This window comes from Durio zibethinus, chromosome 14 (genome assembly GCF_047325235.1).
Source record: "Durio zibethinus cultivar Kanyao isolate XHJ-2024 chromosome 14, ASM4732523v1, whole genome shotgun sequence".
Lineage (NCBI taxonomy): Eukaryota > Viridiplantae > Streptophyta > Magnoliopsida > Malvales > Malvaceae > Durio > Durio zibethinus.
The window spans coordinates 10,569,496-10,589,204 of NC_143175.1; the positions used below are offsets into that span (position 1 = coordinate 10,569,496).

Here is a 19,709-nt window from a genome sequence, read left to right on the forward strand (position 1 = left end):
GACAACAATACTTCCCCTTTCTTTCCGGTTTTCACATGGAAATCTTCAAAAGTTTTCGCATAAATTCAGGGAATTTAAGCTACAATTATCCTAAAACCAACATAAACCAACTTTAATACTAGCTAATACATTGATTGTGCCAAACAATTGTCACATTTTTTTTATGTAGGTCTTATGAAATTTAAGGACAAAATGGTATATTCATCTATTTATAATATTTATGACATTTAGGGATACTTTTATCTTTTGATTGATTTGGACATTTTTAACTTTTGGCCTGCTTACCGTGAGCATCTCTTATGCCTATTGACATGGATGAGCATCTCATCCTACGTGCAACCTATCAGACTGTGCTCTGATATATCATTCAGGAATTGGTTCACATTAGATCATATCAATCGGACCTATTCTAAGTCAAACCTCACTAGCTACGTCAGTTCAGGTATAAATATGCCTTTCTTTTCACAAGTAACCCTAGGTCACTCATTCTTCCCATTTGCTCTCATTTTCTATACTTTCCTTCCTCCTTTTTCTCATATACTCCGCTAGTTTGAGTATTGAAGCACTAACACATGAGTCACTTCCAACCTTTGTTTTTGACCATTGTTTTTGTTTTCAAGATTTAAGTTATTTCGAATTTTAGCATAAATATTTGACGCACTAGACAAGGGCCATCACTTGTTCTGGAATGAAGTTTAGAAAGAAAGTTGTGAAAGAAGGAGATCTGGCCATGGTGGTCGATTACCTTATAGACCAATGCTAGCTAAAGTCAACCGCAAGCTTCATTGACAATGAAAAAGTTTGACGCTTTAACCCGTAAGCTCCAAAACCTAACAAAGCTACTCCAAAATAGCTTAACACCACCTTTACCATTGAAAGACCTTCATTTTACACCACTTATAAACCCAAAAACAACCATAGATCATGATAGTGACGTATAAAGTAAATCACATATGCTAAATTGGTTGTGATTGATCTAGTTGTGACCGAAGTGTTGGTCGACCTAAAAAAAAAAAAACAGAAGAATCGTCTGAGCTAACATTGACCTAGTTAGTTGTGACCAAGGTGGTGGTTGACTTGAGAAAAGAAAGAAGGAAAAGATTGACCTACAACGGTATTTCTAATTCTTTTAATAAATTATATTTATTTTGTGTTAATATGTTGATAAAGGGAGCAATACCATATGATGAGATTTAATATTAAAGCAACAAAAATGAATGAGCTCTATTATAACAATATGTGAAACTATAAAAGTGGATGAGCTCGGCCAAAAAGCTCATCTCGATAAGTTGAAGGCTTAACTCAACCACTTATGCAAAAGAACTCAGTTCAAATTACCTTCATAAAAGACCTGATCGACAAGATTGTTTTCAAAAGAGTTCATCACGATGAAATTACCTTCTTAAAGGTTCAGTTCAACCAAAAAGCTCATCTTAACAAGTTACTTTCATAAAGACTCAGTTTGACAAAATTGCCTATAAAAGAGTTCATCATAACAAAATTACCTTCTTAAAGGTATAGCTTAGCAAAAGAGATCAACTTGATCAAAATTGCCTTTTTAAAGACTTAGCTCAGCAAAAGAACTTAACCCAATAAAGTTATCTCTAAAAAAGCTCATCATAATGAAATTATCTTCTTAAAGGCTTAACTTGACATAAAAGCTTAGCTCAACAAAAGTTGCTTTTAAAAAAGCTCATTTCAATAAAGTTTCCTTAAAAAAAGTTTAATTCGATAAAAATTCTTATCTTGAAATATGAGGTAAACAATATTGAAGAAATTGGGCTTAGAAAAACTTATAAGTACCATAAAACTTAGAAAAAGATAGGTGTAATATAAAAGAATTAAATTTAGAAAAATTTATCTTTAAGGTCTCGAAATAAAAAGAAAGAAGAACCATAAAATACAAGATGATGAATAAATGACTTAGAAATTCTAAGTGAAAGATTTGGGCAAAAACCAAAATCACTTATTCTAGAAATAACAACTTAAAAAATCCTAAGTTCAAACTTTGGGAAGAACAACGATCACCTATTTCAATCATATATTTTGCAATCACATTTTTTCAAGAATTGTAATTTTTCTAATAAATGGTATGAAAGACCTAATAAGAAGAGGTAAAACATTGTCACAAGTGATATGGAAAGCCTAATAAAAAGATATGAACATTTTGATAAATGATATGAAAGACCTCTTTATAAGAGGTGATCATTCTCATAAATGACATGAAAGGTTTCGTAAGAAAATGTGAACTTTTTCACGAATTATATCAAAGACTTCATTAGAAAATGTAAGCATTCTCACGAATGATATAGAAGACCTTATAAAAAGAGGTGAGCATTCTCACCATTATATGCAACACCTTGTAAAAAAAATGAACATTCTCACGAATGATATGTAAAACCTTATAAGAAAATGTGTGCAAACATTCTCACTAATGATATGTAAAACCTTGTAAGAAAATGTAGGCATTCTCACGAATGATATGAAAGACCTCATAAGGAGATGCGAGTATTCTCACAAAGGATATAGAAGACCTCGTAAGAAGAGGTGAATATTCTCATAGATAATTTGAAAAACCTTATAAGGAGAGGTAAAAACATTATCATGAGTGATATGGAAGGCCTTATAAAAAGATATAAACATTTTCATAAATAAAATAGAAGACTTTATTAGAATAGGTGAGCATTCTCAAGAATAATATGAAAGGCCTCATAAGAAAATGTGAACATTCTCACGAGTGATATAGAAGACCTCGTAAGAAGAAGTGAGTATTATCATAAATGATATAAAAAACTTTATTAGAAGAAGTGAGCATCCTTATGAATGATGTGAAAGACCTAGTAATAAGAGGTGAATATTCTCACGAATAATATGAAAAACCTCATAAAAAACGTGAGCATTCTCAAGAAGGATTTGAAAGAACTCGTAAGAAGATATGAGCATTCTCATGAATGATGTATAACACCTTATAAGAAGACATAAGCATTTTCACAAATGGTATAGAAGACCTTATAAAAAGAGGTGAACATTCTTATAAATGATATAAAAAAACCTTAGGGGATGAGGTGAACATTCTCACGAATAATATAGAAAGGCACAAAAACCTATTCTTAAAATAATCATCTCAAAGTATGAGGACAAAAATACTAAAAAAATGAAACTTAGAAAAATTTAAAAGTCCTTAAAATCTCTGAATATGAGAAAAATTATAGAATACAAAATGAGGAATATGTGACTTAAAAATTTTAAGTCAAAGCTTTAGACAAAAGTAAAAATCACCTAGTCTAGAAGTATTGACTTAAAAGAATTCTAAGTTCAAGCTTTGGCAAGAACTACGATCATCTATTCTAAAAACTTATTCTGAGATCACCTATTCCAACCAACTATTTGCTAGAGTTATAACTTTTTAAAAGAATAGCTAAGCAACATTACCTATTCTAGCCATTTATTCTTAGATTACCTATTCCAACAAACTATTTGTAAGAGTTGTAACTTTTCAAAGCAATATCTAACTAATATCATTTATTCCAATAACTTATTTAGCGATCACCTATTTCAACTAATTATTTGCAAGAGGTAAAACTTTTCAAATGAATAGCTAAGCAACACACTAATAGGAATATGTGAATGTCCTTTAGAAGGAATAGGTAATTGAAGCACTAATGGAATAAATATACCAAACTCATTTATTCCACATAAAGCGTAGCTAAATGTTAACACATTTTCTATAGTATCACCTTAGGTTATGAGACATAAAAATTAAACAAATGACCTATTCTATATAAACTACCTTGGATTATAAGTTGTAAAAAGAGAAGTTATTTTAAAAAATTTTCTAGTAGTCTAAATGGAACCATATATTCTAGAAGTGGTGAATAGTTACTTATAGAAGTGATTAATAAGTAAACATCCATTTAAAGCAATAGGTGAACAAAGCATCAATGAGAATAAGTAAACAAGATGGAGTCACCTTAAAATGTGAAAAGAAAAATATGAGAAAGATCATACTTTATCAAATTGTCTTTAAAACCATAGAATATGAAATAGGAATAAGTGATCTTAAAAAAGTTATCTTTAAAAACAAATGCCACATATTGCTATCACCTATTATAAAAGAAAATTATATCATGAAAAAGGGCCACCTATTCCTATCACTTATTCTAAAAGAAGAGAATGATTATTTATTCTCTTTGAATTACCCTAGAATATGAGGCATGAAAAGGGAAATTATGCAAATTTAAGTTTTTAAGATATTAACAAAAGTTAAAATTACTTATTTTTTACAAACTACCTTAAATCATGAGTCAATATATATCTATATAGTTACAAATTTTTCAATTTGAATAATTAATAAAGAAAGGAATATGTGAACAAAGTGACACTTATTTCAAGAATTTACAGGACATGAAAAGTTACAAAAATCATACATAAAAATAGAAATCATACTTAGAAAAATTTTTAAGTATCTTAAGCATTTAAAAAAAAAAAAACTAAGAATAGCAAGCTTGAGAATTGCTAAAATGCTAAGGCAAATAAACGCAACATTCGTAGAATAAGAAAATAAACACAACATTCATTCATAATATTTAAAAATATTAAACAACACTTATGATAAAGGTGGAAATAGCTATACAAGTTATTACAAGAACTATTATAATATTTTAAGTACAATAAATTTAACATATGGCATCTTCTTAAACCTTGGCACTATCTAGTCTTCCTAATTTACATTAGTATCAACAACGATAACCTCGTATCACCTCTAGCTATTCTTTCATCCTTATCATCCAACTAGTTAGTATTTGAGATATAAAAAAGAATAGCTAAAAATACTAGCTAAAAGAAATAGGTGAAACCATAAACATTTACCAACCAGAAGAATTAAGTTCAAAGTTATTCTATGAGAAAATTTCTTATACTCATTGCCATTATTTTCAAGTTTAATAGATAAAGTAACTAACTTTGGTGGAGACCCGATCTCAATAGAAGAGAGAAGGATAAAATGAGTTTAAATTCAATATAAAAAAATTGATGTAAAGCTATTTAAAAGAGAAATACCTAAATAGAATACAAGATGAGTAAGACTTGAATATTGACGTAAATACCTAAAGAAAAGTGATTTCCTTTTACAAAACTGAGAAAGCTAAAAGGAATAAGTGAAAGTTTTAAAAATTACTAAAACCCTAAAGAATAGGTGAAACACCCAAAGAAACCTCTAAAACTTTTTTGAAGTTAAAATGAAAAGCTTTTTGGATGAAAAAATTTATAAAAGAAAAAGATTATCTTTCATTTCTCTATACTAAAAAAATATATGTAAACAATTTAGTTGACAAAATACCTCGCCAAAATACTTTACCAAAGTTAAACAAAATACCTCACTAGAATACGTTACTAAAGCTAGTACTAAAAAAGCTTATATCAACATGATAGATCATGAAAGTTCATCACATAATACGTAAGCAAGCTATTCTTCTAGCATAAGATAGATATTCTAACCTGACAATCAGACCTAAATAAGATCAATGGAGGAATAACTCAAGCCTATTTTGCCTAACAAACATTGACCTATGTAGAAATCAAATCACTTAGTCTGAACTATCAAACTAGTTAATGGGAGGACAAAATGATGTAGAGTTGTGAATTTTAAGGGCAAAATAATATTTTTAAGTATTTGTAATATGTTTTACATTTAAGGGCATTTTTATCTTTTGATCGATCTAGGCATTTTCGACTTTTGGCTGACTTGATGTATATACCTCTTACGACTGCTAACGCTGATGAGCACCTTATCTTATGTGCATCCCATCTGACTATGCTGACATATCATTTAAAAATTAGTCTTCCTTAGATTAGGTCAGCCAAACTTATTCAGATCTCACAAGCTATGTCTAGGGATGAGAATTCAACCCGACCCCGACAGGTTTCGATCCGACCCGACCCTATGAGGTTGAATTTTTTTTTTGAATTTCAGGTTTCGGGTCGGGTCGGGTAATATTAGGAAATAATCGGGGTCGGGTCGAGGTCGGGTTTTAGGCATACCCGACCCGATATTATTTAAAAAATTATTCTTTAATTAATTTTTTTAATTATTTATTTATATATATATTTATATAATAATATTTTTAAATATTTATATTTAAAAAATAATATTTTTATTAATTTCGGGTCGGATCGGATCGGGTACGGATTATATAATATCGGGTTCGGGTCGGGGTCGGGTATGAAAAAATAAAAAAATTTCGGGTTGGGTCGGGGGTCGAGTTTATTGATGATAAAGTCGGGTCGAGTTCGGGGCGAGCAAAACCCATCCCGAACCCGACCCGATGCCAACCCTAACTATGTCAGCTAAGTTTTAAAATATGCCTTGCCTTTTATAATACCCTAGGTAACTCATTCACCTTATTTATTTTTATTTTTTATACTTTTTTTTTTCATATATTTACTGACTTGAACATTAGAGTATAAACACTGAAGTCACTTCAAGCTTTTGCTACTTCAAGCTTTTGCTCTTAATCATTGTTCTTGTTTTCAGGGATTTGAGCTATTTTGAATTTTAGCACAAATATATTTTTCTTTTGAAAGATAATTTGTATGCATTCCTTCTTTCTCTTTTGGATGAATTCTAGAAGATTATAAGATTTTAAGATTTAAATAGCTATCAAAATAGAAGAAAAAAAGAAAGTAATAAAGATAGTGAAAATATATACATGCATGCATGTATGTGTGTGTGTGTATATATATATATATATATATGTAAAAATAAATGCTTTGACTAGTATGTCTAAATCAGAACCAGGAACCATTTAAATCAATAAAGAAAGCTATGGAAGTTACAATTCACATTACTTTTGATACCTTAAAACGGAATTGGGATCTTCCCCCATTTGAAAAATGTTTAAAGCCCCTTTTCGGATATTGTACGTACAAAAGGAATATCAAATATTAATTGCACATTAGGATTGACAAGAATAAAATTCTAGTTAGCCTAAAGCGTTAATTTAGCGAGTCAAAATTGGATTTGAGTGAAATCATTTTGGATGAAAAAAAAAAAAGTTATTTTGGATTTTAATATTTTGGTTTTTATAATATTAGATTCAGATTTTTTGAGGATTTTTTAAAGTAACAATTAAATTATTCCAGGCATAGATTATTGAATTCAAATTGTTAAATTTTAAAATTAAATTAATTTAATTTTGAATTTTTTAGATTAATTTTTTAGACCATTCTATTTTAGATTATTTTATATTTAAATGAAAAAAAATGTCTTATATAGCCCCTACTCTATTATTTTTTATTGGATTTGATATCTAAATTAAAATAATTGCTAAATAAGTATTTAAGCTCTGAAATTGTAAATTAATTTGATCTAAAAGTTAATTTCATTAATCGAATTGCTGATTTGACTATTTTAACCAGTAAAAAACTGCCATCTGTATACAAAATGAAATGTTAAGTTGGGTACAAGAAAGGAAGAGATTTCCGTTGGGAGAGAAAAAGAGAAAACGGAGGAGATTTCAGGGTCAAACTTAATACGCGGTAAATTTTGATTGGCTTAAAATTTTTCTTATTTTCCTTTCATTGTTTCCGATGTATGAAAAACAAATATAATAGGGATTATCTAAAACTAATAAAATCTTTAGTTATCCCTCAATTGATCTACTTTGACACTTTCAAGCAAACTACTGCTATTAGTATCTTTTCCATTCTGCCAACTGTCTCAAGAAAACCCTGAATCTTTGCTACCAATAATCCCCACAAGAGCACATGCCATTTCGGAAGTGATGAAAGCGTGTAGAATCTCTTACAATGATCTCACGCCCCACAATCTTTGCTACCAACTTAATGGCACTATGGCAATCGCCACATGCACGAAGATTCTTCCATCACTGTTATTGCTCTGCCCTCTGCAATGGTCACCAACCCAAATGCAATGGCAAGCCTCTCGCTATGATAAGACAACATCTCTTGCTTCTGCTTATCCTCGACATCATGGAGGGCAAACCTCTCATCCGGAATATAGCGACACTCCTTCAGTTTTCCTCCCAACCAATTCGGCTTTTGATACATCTTTTCACTGAGAGGGTGAGACCTATCTCCAGAAACAAACTCGTGTCGCACTCCCCTCGATGTAACCCAACTGCAACCTGGTTGTTTCACAATTCCTCTCCGTTTCATCTGTACTCTCATTCTCGAGACATCACTCCATTTACCAGCAGAAGCATATAAATTAGAATCTTGGACCAAAATTTTCATGTTGAATCTGGCAATGTTTTCATTAAACAGGTTGAGTAGCCATGCATATAAACACTTTTTTTTTCTTTTTTTATCAGAGATACAAACTGAATTCAAATCATATTACAAGAGGCTACTAACCAAAATACCAACCAAAGACTGATATCATTTAACACTTCTCTCTATAGACCCTAACTTTTCAGTCTAGAATACAACAGACACTAATCAATCTAGACAAAGCTAGGGACTCAACAAGAATTTACAAAGTTTAATTGCATTTGTTTTACCTATGGTCTTCTCTGTTGTTGTTCTTGATTCAGAAGCTATTGCTGATGTTGATTATGTTTGATAAGGAGTTGAGTATACACTAGCTCATTCCAAGTATCAGGAACACCAGGGAGGCACCAGTGGCTGCAGTCCTGGATTCTACTAGGTGAACTTCTCTCCTCCTCAGTTAAGTTCTGCTTCCGGTATATTGATGGATGAGCATCCTTCCGAAAACCAGTCATTCTCGAAACATTTAGATACAAGACAGGTGTAGTCATGCCATTTATCACTGACTCAAAAATTCGCATTTTTGATGGATACTTCTTCACGTAATTCTCATTTGTAATAGGTTCTGTTTCACCATCACATTGCCCACCAGAGTTCCATCTTCCACCCCTGTGAACAGGTAAAATGAATTAAGAGGCAATCTGTTTCCCCAATTAAAGGGTTTAACCTAACATATCTTTTATGTTCAATTTACCTGAAGTGTGATGCAGAAAAGCCCCTGAAGAAAACAAGGGTCTTCATAGAATCTATATTAGTATCTATCCATCTTGCCCATGTAGTCAAAGCTTTACGAAATGCCACTTTAACATTTAATCTATCATAGATAGTGCTATCCTCTTGATAGTAACCCTTCCTGCAAATTTCTTAAACTGTTTAAGAGCTTCTCCACTTAAGATCATCATTATCAACAATATGAACGAATAGGTAGCATCAACATTACCCTTTGGAAGTTTTTTCATGAGTCCACCAATGTCCGGTGTTGAAGATGATAACATCTGCATTTTTGTACTTATCAGATGATTTATCAATCATGTCAAGTCGAAGTGTTTCCTTCTTTGATCCATTTCTCTCAAGAATGTGCCACTCTTGAACTAGAAATGGCGATCGGAAGTACTCAACCGAGCAATTATAATCCTGTTCATCCAGCCAAAACTAGTATGTTAAATGCAAGAAAAAGACTTCTTTTTCTTTAAGCATAGGAAAGAAAACTATCTGACTGCAATTCTGCAAGTAGTCTACATCAAAAGAGAAGAATAAGGACAAACATACTTTGAATAAAATGGCGTAAGAACCCTCTGCTCGTAATTCAAGCCTACCAGAGGCTTCAAAGACGTTGCTTTTCTCCACAACAGAATTTTTAAGGACACAAACCAGAGATTCCCACATATTTCTACCGAGTGAATCGCCAACAAAAGCTACACGCTTGCCTCTCAATAATTCCAACATTTGCTTACCATTCAATCTGCAAAAAACTCCACCCAAAACCAATCTAAATAAAGCAAAAGATAAAAATAAATAAAGAAAATAATAAAGAAAAGATACCAACTACAGGATATATGAAGTTACAATCATTTGAACTTGCTTGGATTCAGCTTCTTAAGGGTAAGCCACCTCAGGTTTCTATTCTCTAGATAGCTTGCTTGGATACAGTTACATTTATCCAAAAAAAAAAAAAGTTCCAATCATATCCAGCAAATATTATTTATAATTACACATGAACATGAAGACACCTGCACACTTTTGCACTCCTCAACATAGTTTAAAAATATAAAGTCCTGATATGTAACCACAACCACTATAGATTCAAATTAGCACAATTTCTTTACATAAAAATAATCAACAAATCTAAATTTAAATATCAGCACTTGGTAAATTACCTTGGCATGATGCATCCATTGGGTTGCCATCGGTATTTCTCATAGCCCCTATCAGGCCTACCATTAAGAAAGCAATTGAAAGACTCATCAATATGAGGACAAGACCCTGGGGCATACAGAGGGTAAGTATCATCCCTAACCCATTTCCCATCAAATATTCTACAATGACTCGTTATTTCCACAAAATTTCCCTTGCTCTGCTTCTCAAGAATTTCATCACTGCTTCCATCCAATGTCACATTACTAGAAACACTCACCTTCTCTAAAATTCCTTCCTTTAATTCTTTTCCACTTTCTCTAAAATTTAAAGACTGGGAAGAACTGCCAGGACTGCTGGTTACATTACCATTTAAGGCAACAGTAGGAGTGTTAAAAGCATTATTGCCCTTTAAATGAATCTCTGATTCTCCACTGTAGACTTGATCACTAGTAAAAGACTCATCTTTTCCACCAAATCTTTCACTTTCTTGAGAAATCTGAAAAGGGCCTCCATGGTTACCTTCTCTTGACAAAGACCAATCCTTTTTTCCATGAAATCTTTCAGATTCCTGAGAAATCTGAAAAGGGTTGTCTTGGGTTTGAGAAACATGAAGTGGGTAGTGACTGGATTGCGAAAAGTTGGGGAGAAAGTGAGAGAAAAGAGAGGAAAAATGGGATCTGTAAGAGGAAGTTTGCAGGAAGTTTTTAAGCCGAGGAGAAGAGTAAGAAGAAGGGTTGAGCAATAACAAAGTTGTAAAACCAAGAAAAAAAACAGAAGTGAAGCTAAAAGCAAAAGCCACTGTTTTTCTTGTCGTAAAGAGTGAGAATGTTGTCGTCTTTGATTCTGTTATAGTCGGTGAAGGGTGCTTTGCATCAGCCATTGCAACAAGATAAAAACAGCCGGGAAGAGTCTTCAGCCTTGCAACAAGATCAGTGTTTCCTATTTTGTATAATCTAATGCTATAATAAGTAAAAATCTGGTTATTTGCATGTAATAATTACTGAACAATACTGTAATTTCAACATGGAAATCCTATAAATTGCTAAATAATGGTAGTACAAAACATGAGGTGGGACCAGATGGAGGACTCTTGTTCTAACCGACCGTACAAACTTTTAAAATTATATAAGTCTAAAACTTCAATATTTTATTAATAAATCACACAAAATTTACATAAAATATTTTAATAGATGAAAAAATATAATTAACAATAAAAAAATCATATACCAAATTAAGGGTTTGCTGGAGGCTGTACGGGACTTTAGTTATAGCTGGATTATTATCTATAAAAATATATAAAAACAATCTCCATCATTTATTGTAAGGGCAGATCAACAATATATAATAAAATAATTTAAAGGGTACGAGGGAAAGGAATCCACTTGTATCCTCTGCCCTTTTATTTGTTTTTCCCTTCTCCTTAATTTTTTTCCATTTTTTAAATTTTTTTTCCTTTCAATCTAATCCCATCTTTGACATCACCAACAGTTAGCTAATCAATTTTTTTCACCAAAACGCTAATTCCCTAGAATTCTCCATTCATTTTCTTCGCTTCTTGATCAATTTTCTCTCTCAAAAGCTTTTGGATCCTAAGCTCACTGACAAGGCAAGTCTCTACCTTGCATGTTTCCTTTTCCCTTTTTTAATTTCTCTTTAATTGTTTCGATAAAGGTGATCTCTGTTGCTTGCTCTGCTTTCTCCTTTTGTGAGAGTTTTTTCTTTTGGATCCTTATTGTGGTTTTGTTTCTGTGTTTGTTTTCATAGTGTATGTTAGCTGTGTACATCTCATTGTCTGAGGATGGCAAAAAGTGATTTAAGGTTGTTTATAGTGTTTCATATTATCCTTGCTTGAAAAGTCCTATACGAGTGCTATGAAGATGTTGCAAGTGGAAGCGAGATTTGCAGTGTTGTTTTGGTTGGGCGTCAATTTCATGTAAGTTTATAATACTGTATTCCTGCTTTTTTCAGTTTTGCTCATGATAGATCCTCATTTCATGAAACAGCTCGAAGAGGATTTACAGATAGTCGGATGTATTATAACCGATGCGAATGCCACTGCTTTTCTTCATGCCAAAGCCTATGGTATATAATTTTTTCTCTCTTTTTTTTTTTTTTTTTAATTTTCATGATATTTGTTAATTAATTTATAATTGGGAATGCTAAGAAAATTTCTGAAAATATTTCATGGACCAATCAATGTGCATGGATTCTGTAAAAATATCCTGTTGAAAGTTAAGGAGGAATATAACAACTACAAAGTAAGCATCACTTCTTTATAACTTTTTTCTTTGAAATTTGTTTATATTCTTTGATTGTTTTTATTGGCAACCGAACATATTCTTCATATACACACTTGCGAATTGGTTTAGTTTAATCCAATGGAAGAAGAATGTGGGGTGTGATATTGCTTTCTTTTTCTCAATAACTTTTTGAAAATTATGGAATTTTGTTTAGTTGTTTTTCCTCAATTGGCGATGATGATATAAAGTGAGGTGACAAATTAAAAATAATAAAAATAATAATGTTCATGGGCAATAGAGATTTGGGGATGACTATGTTTGATATATAGTTTAAGGCAAATATTTCAATGGGGACCAACTAAGATGATCCTCTATTTATATAGTTTTGACTTTGTTTTCTAACAATCATAATAATCAAGCTCTTTTTCAACACCTAGATGCTTATCTAACACTACTTTAGTATTTGAGAAAATTTGTTGGGTTTGAGAACAGAATTTGGTGATAGAGAGACAAAGAAATGAAAATTGATTCTACAGTGGGAAAGTGGTAACTGAGTTTGATTGTGCAAAACTTTATAAATGCTAACTATCTCAGCTTTCCGTATTCAGCAGATGGATGTGAACTTTGTAACTAAGCTTCAAGTCTTCACTTAAGAAAGAATTAAAACTACAAGATTTTGAAATTCTAGAGACTGAATGCTTCACCAATGATGTTTTGCTCAAGTAATCATAACTTTTGGTAATAGTTAAAGATTCTAAGCATACATATAAGCAGCAATAAGATTACTGCTGTGAAATGTTTTTATATATATCTACGAAGAGATTTATTTCATAACAAGCTGTCATTTATAGGATGATAATGATGAGCTCTGGGGATGCCCTGGAACTCCTGCTTTTACTTCATCTGAGTGCTGCTTGAGTATGTACATTAATTCGGTTCATGTGGTTTTCAAAATCTTTGGCAAGTACTAATTTAAGGGACAATATATAAGAAACTTTACCAAGGACAGCCAAAATTCTTTTTGAGCATAAATTAATTTCAAGGATAAACGTTTTAGTGAAAGAAGTGTGCAATCTGTGCATGTCGAAAGACAAAAGCATAATTTGCCACATGAGATTTACAGCATTTTCATCACACTATTTCAACCTTTGGTATAAAAATCATATATACCTTTCAATGGATAACGGACACAGTTTATCATGGAAAAGCAGCAGATATATGGGCTACAGGTCTTACCCTATATTACATGTCCAAAGATAGGCGTTACCCTATCTTTCCCCAACTATGTTCCTGCTTTTGAGTTTTACCTTTCCTTTAACATAGTCATTGCTGCAGATTTTAAACTAACCTTTATTACTTCCAGTGGAACTAGATACAGGGCTCAATGATCTGCTCCAAGGCCTTTTATGCAAAGTTCATCTCTATTTCTCTATTTTTCTTCTTTCTAAGGTCCAAAGAAGTACGTAGGACATTTTAGATTTCATTGATCGAATCTTTTGACTAAAAATTGTTCTCCTTTGTTTCTGATATGCTGACCATACGCTACGAATAACCTTAGACATTGTTGCTGAGCCCCAAGAAAATATTTCATGGTTCTCATATTCGTACGGTTTAATGTTATTAGCCAATACATTGAAAAGGTTTTTAATTTGTATATGAATACAGAAATCATTTTCTCAGTGGAGAACCAAAGTAATTGATGCATTAATTCTTTACAATCAGAACATTAATTTCAAATTTCTTTCAAAGTACAATAACCAAAGAATAGAAAATTTTGTTTTACACAAACTACAAATAGAGTACTAAAACATGGGAATTAGTAAGTAATTTCATGTTCTTCAGCATATTCTTGAGTTGCTGTTCTAAAGCTCCTTGATGACGATGAAGGCTCAACTCCTTGAGGTATATCAGAGAGAGAGGCCAAAAATTGGCGAATGCTTAAAGAACGAGCAGGTTTGAAGCTTAATGATCTCATCTTGTTCCTGGAGAAAATGTCAGATGACTTAGAAAGGATTAGATAAACCAGTGCTTGAACAATGACGAACATGAGCACCTTCATCAAGGAATCTGCCAAGGATATCTCTACTTCCATAACGGGATTCTGATCAGAGATTAGTTACAAAAGTATTTCGTAAAGAATTGAAAGATGGAATTCCTGAAGAAACAATGCTTAGGGAAGGGAGTATATATAGGGGGGGTGTGAAGATTGGAAGAGTTGGCACATGGAAAACTGCCTGTTTGACTTGTAGCCCAAGCCTGGAAGTTAATACATTGACCACACGCAATCGGATTGTGAAATTGTCTTAGGTTTTTGTTAGAGGAAAAAGAAGGTTAGCCCGATCAGCCTCATGAGCCCGACAAACCTCCTAATCCTGGATAATACTAGTTGCACGACAGGAATTATGTAATTCTTCTATTTAATTACTTGCTGTTTCTATCATGTAGGTTCTGTTATAAAAAAAAAAAAAAATAGAAAAATCTAGAAAACTTATCAATTGATCAGATTGATCAGCTATAAGAATCCTGGTTGATGTTTGACCATGATTGGGCAATGAATGGATGAAATGGTCCTGGTTGATGTTTGATACGTAATATCTACCAAACATTTGTTATTGTAGGTAAGAGTAGTTTATATCAGCTTTTATGTTAATACCTGACAAAAACATGGTTTTAAAGTGGCTTGAGGTGCTTGGACGGCTTTTTAAGGATAAGACGCATCAGAAGAAACAGAGGAAACTGTCCTGAAATAAAAGCAAAGTGTTATTAGGCTGGATAAAGCTTTCATGGCCTGCTGCCTCATTGGATAAAGCTTGTGTTGTTAGGCTGAGTTGGCTAGCTCCATTAATTACGTGTACGCTGGTTGTTGGAAAGTTAGCAAGGAAATCAAAGGTAAAGCTTTTGCGCTAATTAATGATCATTAATGGACCTTTCCCATCATGATTTTGATTTCTTCCCACATCCAACGTCCTCTTCCTAATATCCCGATTAATCTCTCGTCGATTTTTTTCTTACCACAAACATATTTCTTCTCTAATATTTTCATGTTTTTATTATTATTATTATTATTATTATTATTATTATGATTAGAGATTATATCAGTCTTTTCCCATATATAGGAATAAAAAATACTTTAATTTAAATTTAAAATTTAAATTCAAATAATTCACTCACGTTTTTAACTTTTGTTAAATTAAAAATTTTCAATTAATTTTCTTTAACATCCCCACCATCTTAAACCTTCTTTCTAATGCCTTTGTGTGTTTCCTGCGGGTTTTACACTAAGGTTTTGTTTGATAATTAAAAAATTAGGTGTTGAAAATTTAATTATTGAATTTTTAATACTAAATTTGATAAATATTGAATTGAATTATAAAAACTATTTAATATTTTATTGAAAATTAAATGCTGAATATAAATATATTATTTGCTAATTATAAAATATTAAATATTAAAAATTTATTATTTTATATTTTTATCTTTATTTTCATTGCAGATAATGAAACAATATTTTTAGAGGATAATAGCTTAAAAAATATTTTAAAAAATTTACTGAATAATTTTTGTATTAAAAGAAAATTTAGTCTTTACCAACTCATTCATCGTATTCAACATTTTTTTATTAAAAAAAATTCTATCAAGAAGATTATATACTGCATTATCAAAGGCATTGAAAAAATTAAATTTTTGAAAACTTTATTTTAAATGCGTTATCAAACAGGGAACTGTGCCACACTATTTAAACTAATTACGATTTAAATTTGAAAATGATGCAAATTTCCACTTCCATTACTCAGCAAATGGCCCATGTACTTGGGCCTTTTCAGGTATGATCCATGTCATCTTGGGCCGACCTTTGCCATTGGCCACTCTAACTGTTTAATATACCTTTACAAGTATAGCTAATAACTCGTGTTTTCATATCGTATTTTATATCATTTTTAATACATATAGTAATACGAATTATTAGAATATGAAATGACATGAATTATAAAATGTATTTAAATCTTAAATATAAATACGATATCTTTATTATACGTGTTACACGTAATATAACATGATACAACTAACACGCGTATATTTAATCCATTTAAACACAATATGAATGAATAAAAATAACACAAATAGACATTAATAAATATAACTAACACGAATATACATAAAAATACGACTAAAATAATAAACAATTATAAACTAGTTATCATTTATAATTTACAAATTACAATTTAGTATTAAACAAATAAGACTAATTACTAAATTTGTGAAGACACTACTAATTACTAAATTTGTGAAGACACTAAACACTAAATAATAGTCGATAACTTACTCCTTTTACACATTTACATAATATAAATTATACTACATCAAGTCCAAATCTCTAACCTTCATAAGTGACGTTTCACTAAAGACAATAAGCAACAACTTACATAAAAAAAAAAAAATAATATCTTCAATTCATTCCATACTTCATAATATAAATATAAATAAATATATATAAATATATATTTAAAATAGTAAAATAATTCACAAATATCCAAGTGTAGATAGTAGATACCAACATATCATCAAATATCATCCTCAATTCATAAATAAGGCATACCAACCTACTAGGTCAATGTATTCAAAATAAATAAATATGAATATAAATATGAATAGACAATAATCATATATGTATGTATTATAAAAGGTTTATTCCAAAAGCTACATTTTTTATACTTTATACTTTTTTGTTTTTTCCTACACATAATATTAATATATTGATACAAGAATTTTTTTTTTCTAATGCTATATATTTTCAATAAATACTTTATTAGTATGATTTATTTGAAAAAGATCCTAATGACTTCTTAAAATTATTTTAAAATATCAAATTAATATAGTTATGTTACTTATAATAATTTTTTATACATTATAATATGATTAAAATAAATTACATATTTTAATTATCATGGGTATACTCATATATATATATGATTTAGAATAAATTATATAATCTCTTTAATTAATATGAGTATCATATGATGTGATTTAGATTTTAGAATAAAGTATATAAAACTAGTCACTAAGATAAATATATACATTACATTATAATAATGCTTTATCATGTCATATAAAAATATAAATTATATATTCTCTTATCATTTTAAATGTTATTTGGAACAAATATGTTATGTTTAACTTCAAACGTATATATAATATCTTATCATGTGGTTTAAAATAAAATATTTAAAATAAGTCGTCGAGATATTTATTTATAGTAATAATTTATAAGTTACGTTTTAATAATATCGTATCATGTAATATAAAATAAATTATATAGTTTTTATCATTATGCATATTATTTAGAATATTTGTTATTTTTAATTTCAAATATATAATATTTTATTTTAACTCTTATAATTTAAAATAATTACATATCATCATTCATGTTATTAAGATGATTATATAGTTTCTTATTATTATAAATATTATTTATTATCAGTATAATCTATTAATGTATATACATGTGATTTGAATTTACATTGCTTAATCAATGACCATAATATTAGATATTACTTGTTATTAATAATTAAGTGTATACCATCCTTTTCAATTCTTTTTTAATAAAAAAACTTTTTTTTAATCTTATTCTAAAAAGTTACAAAAAACAATATATATTTAGTATGTTAAAATTTATATATATATATATGTAATATATACGTTATTAATATAAAAAATATTAGTTGCATACTAAAAGTATATAAAAAAAATTTGATACCAATTTAAAATGCATTTAATATATATATATATATATTTAAATTTTAATGTACACATAATTACTAATATAACAACGATAAATGTATATATAATTATATTAGTTTTTACTACCAAATTCAAAATGATGAACTACTAAAGATTAAAGAATAAAATAAGGTTATCTGGTATTAATAATATTATTTATATTGTATTTATATTATTAATATAAAAATAATTTTATAATAATTATTAAATGAGTATCATAATTAAATATTTAAAATAATTTTTATATGATATTAAATAGCTAATTAGGTATCATAATTAAAAGATTAAAAATTAAAATAATCTTTATATGTTTATATTGAATTAAAATAATAATAAAAATGTGTTAAACGTATTAAATATATTAAATATATATATGTGACATGATTAAATTAAACATATTTTTAGTGTTATATTACGTGTTAAACATGCATTTACGTGACATATTTTATTTAAATATGCTTTTTATATCTTATACATGTTTAGACATGTCAACATATATAAAGCACGAATTGTGTCATATTGAAATTGATTTTAATACGAATAAATACGAGATATTTTTTTTAAAAATATATATAATTTTTTTTATATTATTTTTATGTCATATCATCATATCGTATGTAAAATTATTAAATCTATTTACGAGTGAAAGGAGAGAAATAAACAAGTAAATAAAAAACATTCATTATATTGTCATATAACATAGCATATGTTTACATTAGCGACACCAATTTTTGTCTAAAAAGAACAATTAGTTTGTTTAATAACATAAATGAAGCAATTCAAGGTGAAATAAAAAAAAATTCATTTCAATATTAGGAGTGATAACAAATCATATTAAAATTTGATTTAAATCTGAATCAAACTTTCATACGATCTAATATGAATTAAATTTTATATATTCAGTTTGATTCATTAATTTTTTAAATTAATTTTTTGTTTTTTAATATATTATTTTAATATATTTAAATAAATTAAAGTGTAAAATAATTATTTTTATTTTATAAAAATTTTAAAAATATATAAAAATTAATAAAAATATATAATATAGCTCGATTTGATTTTTTTTTATTTTTCAATTTCAACTTAAAATATAAATTTAATATTCAAATTTAATTCAAAATAAATAAAAAAAAATGATTCAGATTAAACATTATTATTTTAAATTACTTTTTAAGTTTTTAAAATTTTTTCTCCCACCTCTGCGCAAGACTTGTCTAAAAGATTCTTTGGTCCTTTTATTCAAAGTGTAACTTTTGGTCCTTTGATCTTTAATCAACATAATTATCATTAAGTAATTGAAATTAAAGAAATTTTTAAAAAACTAATTATACAATGATAAAAAAAAATTTTATTCAAAATTACCAACTCTGAAACCATAATCAATTATTTATGACCATCTTGAATGCAGGATATCGTGAAATTCCATTAGAAAAGGAAATTAGTTTTCCTTTAAAAATTTTTTTTTTTTAAAAAGAGTGGTCATTTCATTAGCCAACTCATTATGGGGACAACTTAGTTTAATATTGTGTAAGTGCATATGTGTCAGTA

At 29.2% G+C, this 19,709-nt stretch overlaps 3 protein-coding genes and 1 long non-coding RNA gene across 5 annotated transcripts; 1 reads left to right on the forward strand and 3 right to left on the reverse strand.

Moving 5' to 3' along the window:
* Positions 1-7,517: 7,517 nt before the first annotated feature.
* LOC111294422 (protein trichome birefringence-like 4) lies at positions 7,518-11,147 on the reverse strand. 2 transcript variants are annotated; one of them, XM_089743503.1, is made up of 6 exons: positions 10,164-11,147; positions 9,556-9,748; positions 9,227-9,420; positions 8,981-9,139; positions 8,520-8,895; positions 7,518-8,260 (listed from the first exon to the last, which is right to left on the reverse strand). In XM_089743503.1, the coding sequence occupies exons 1-5, from the start codon at positions 11,021-11,023 to the stop codon at positions 8,556-8,558; spliced, it is 1,746 nt and encodes a 581-aa protein (XP_089599629.1). In that variant the 5' UTR covers positions 11,024-11,147; the 3' UTR covers positions 7,518-8,260; positions 8,520-8,555. The 2 variants fall into 2 exon arrangements, with proteins under 2 accessions (XP_089599629.1, XP_022743451.1); XM_022887716.2 differs by lacking the exon at positions 7,518-8,260 and having other exon boundaries at positions 8,267-8,895.
* Positions 7,849-8,253, reverse strand: LOC149515033 (pentatricopeptide repeat-containing protein At5g46460, mitochondrial-like). Its single transcript, XM_089742968.1, has one exon. The coding sequence runs from the start codon at positions 8,251-8,253 to the stop codon at positions 7,849-7,851; it is 405 nt and encodes a 134-aa protein (XP_089599094.1).
* Positions 11,148-11,477: 330 nt separating the features above from the next.
* On the forward strand, positions 11,478-15,075 carry LOC111295286 (uncharacterized). The gene is made up of 4 exons (XR_016327507.1): positions 11,478-11,749; positions 11,908-12,076; positions 12,147-12,401; positions 15,060-15,075. It is a non-coding gene; the product is annotated as an uncharacterized LOC111295286 (long non-coding RNA).
* On the reverse strand, positions 14,055-14,786 carry LOC149515034 (uncharacterized). Its single transcript, XM_089743504.1, has one exon. It carries the CDS (start codon positions 14,473-14,475, stop codon positions 14,200-14,202), a length of 276 nt encoding a protein of 91 aa, XP_089599630.1. The 5' UTR covers positions 14,476-14,786; the 3' UTR covers positions 14,055-14,199.
* Positions 15,076-19,709: the final 4,634 nt, after the last annotated feature.

Excerpts from the sequence above, each read along its gene's own strand:
- LOC149515033 (XM_089742968.1), bottom strand. The coding sequence starts at position 8,253 with ATGAAAATTTTGGTCCAAGATTCTAATTTATATGCTTCTGCTGGTAAA.
- LOC111294422 (XM_089743503.1), bottom strand. The coding sequence starts at position 11,023 with ATGGCTGATGCAAAGCACCCTTCACCGACTATAACAGAATCAAAGACG. Across the intron at positions 9,140-9,226 it reads CATGAAAAAACTTCCAAAGG|GAAGGGTTACTATCAAGAGG; the intron begins GTAATGTTGATG and ends AGAAATTTGCAG. Across the intron at positions 8,896-8,980 it reads TTTTCTGCATCACACTTCAG|GGGTGGAAGATGGAACTCTG; the intron begins GTAAATTGAACA and ends ACCTGTTCACAG.
- LOC149515034 (XM_089743504.1), bottom strand. The coding sequence starts at position 14,475 with ATGGAAGTAGAGATATCCTTGGCAGATTCCTTGATGAAGGTGCTCATG.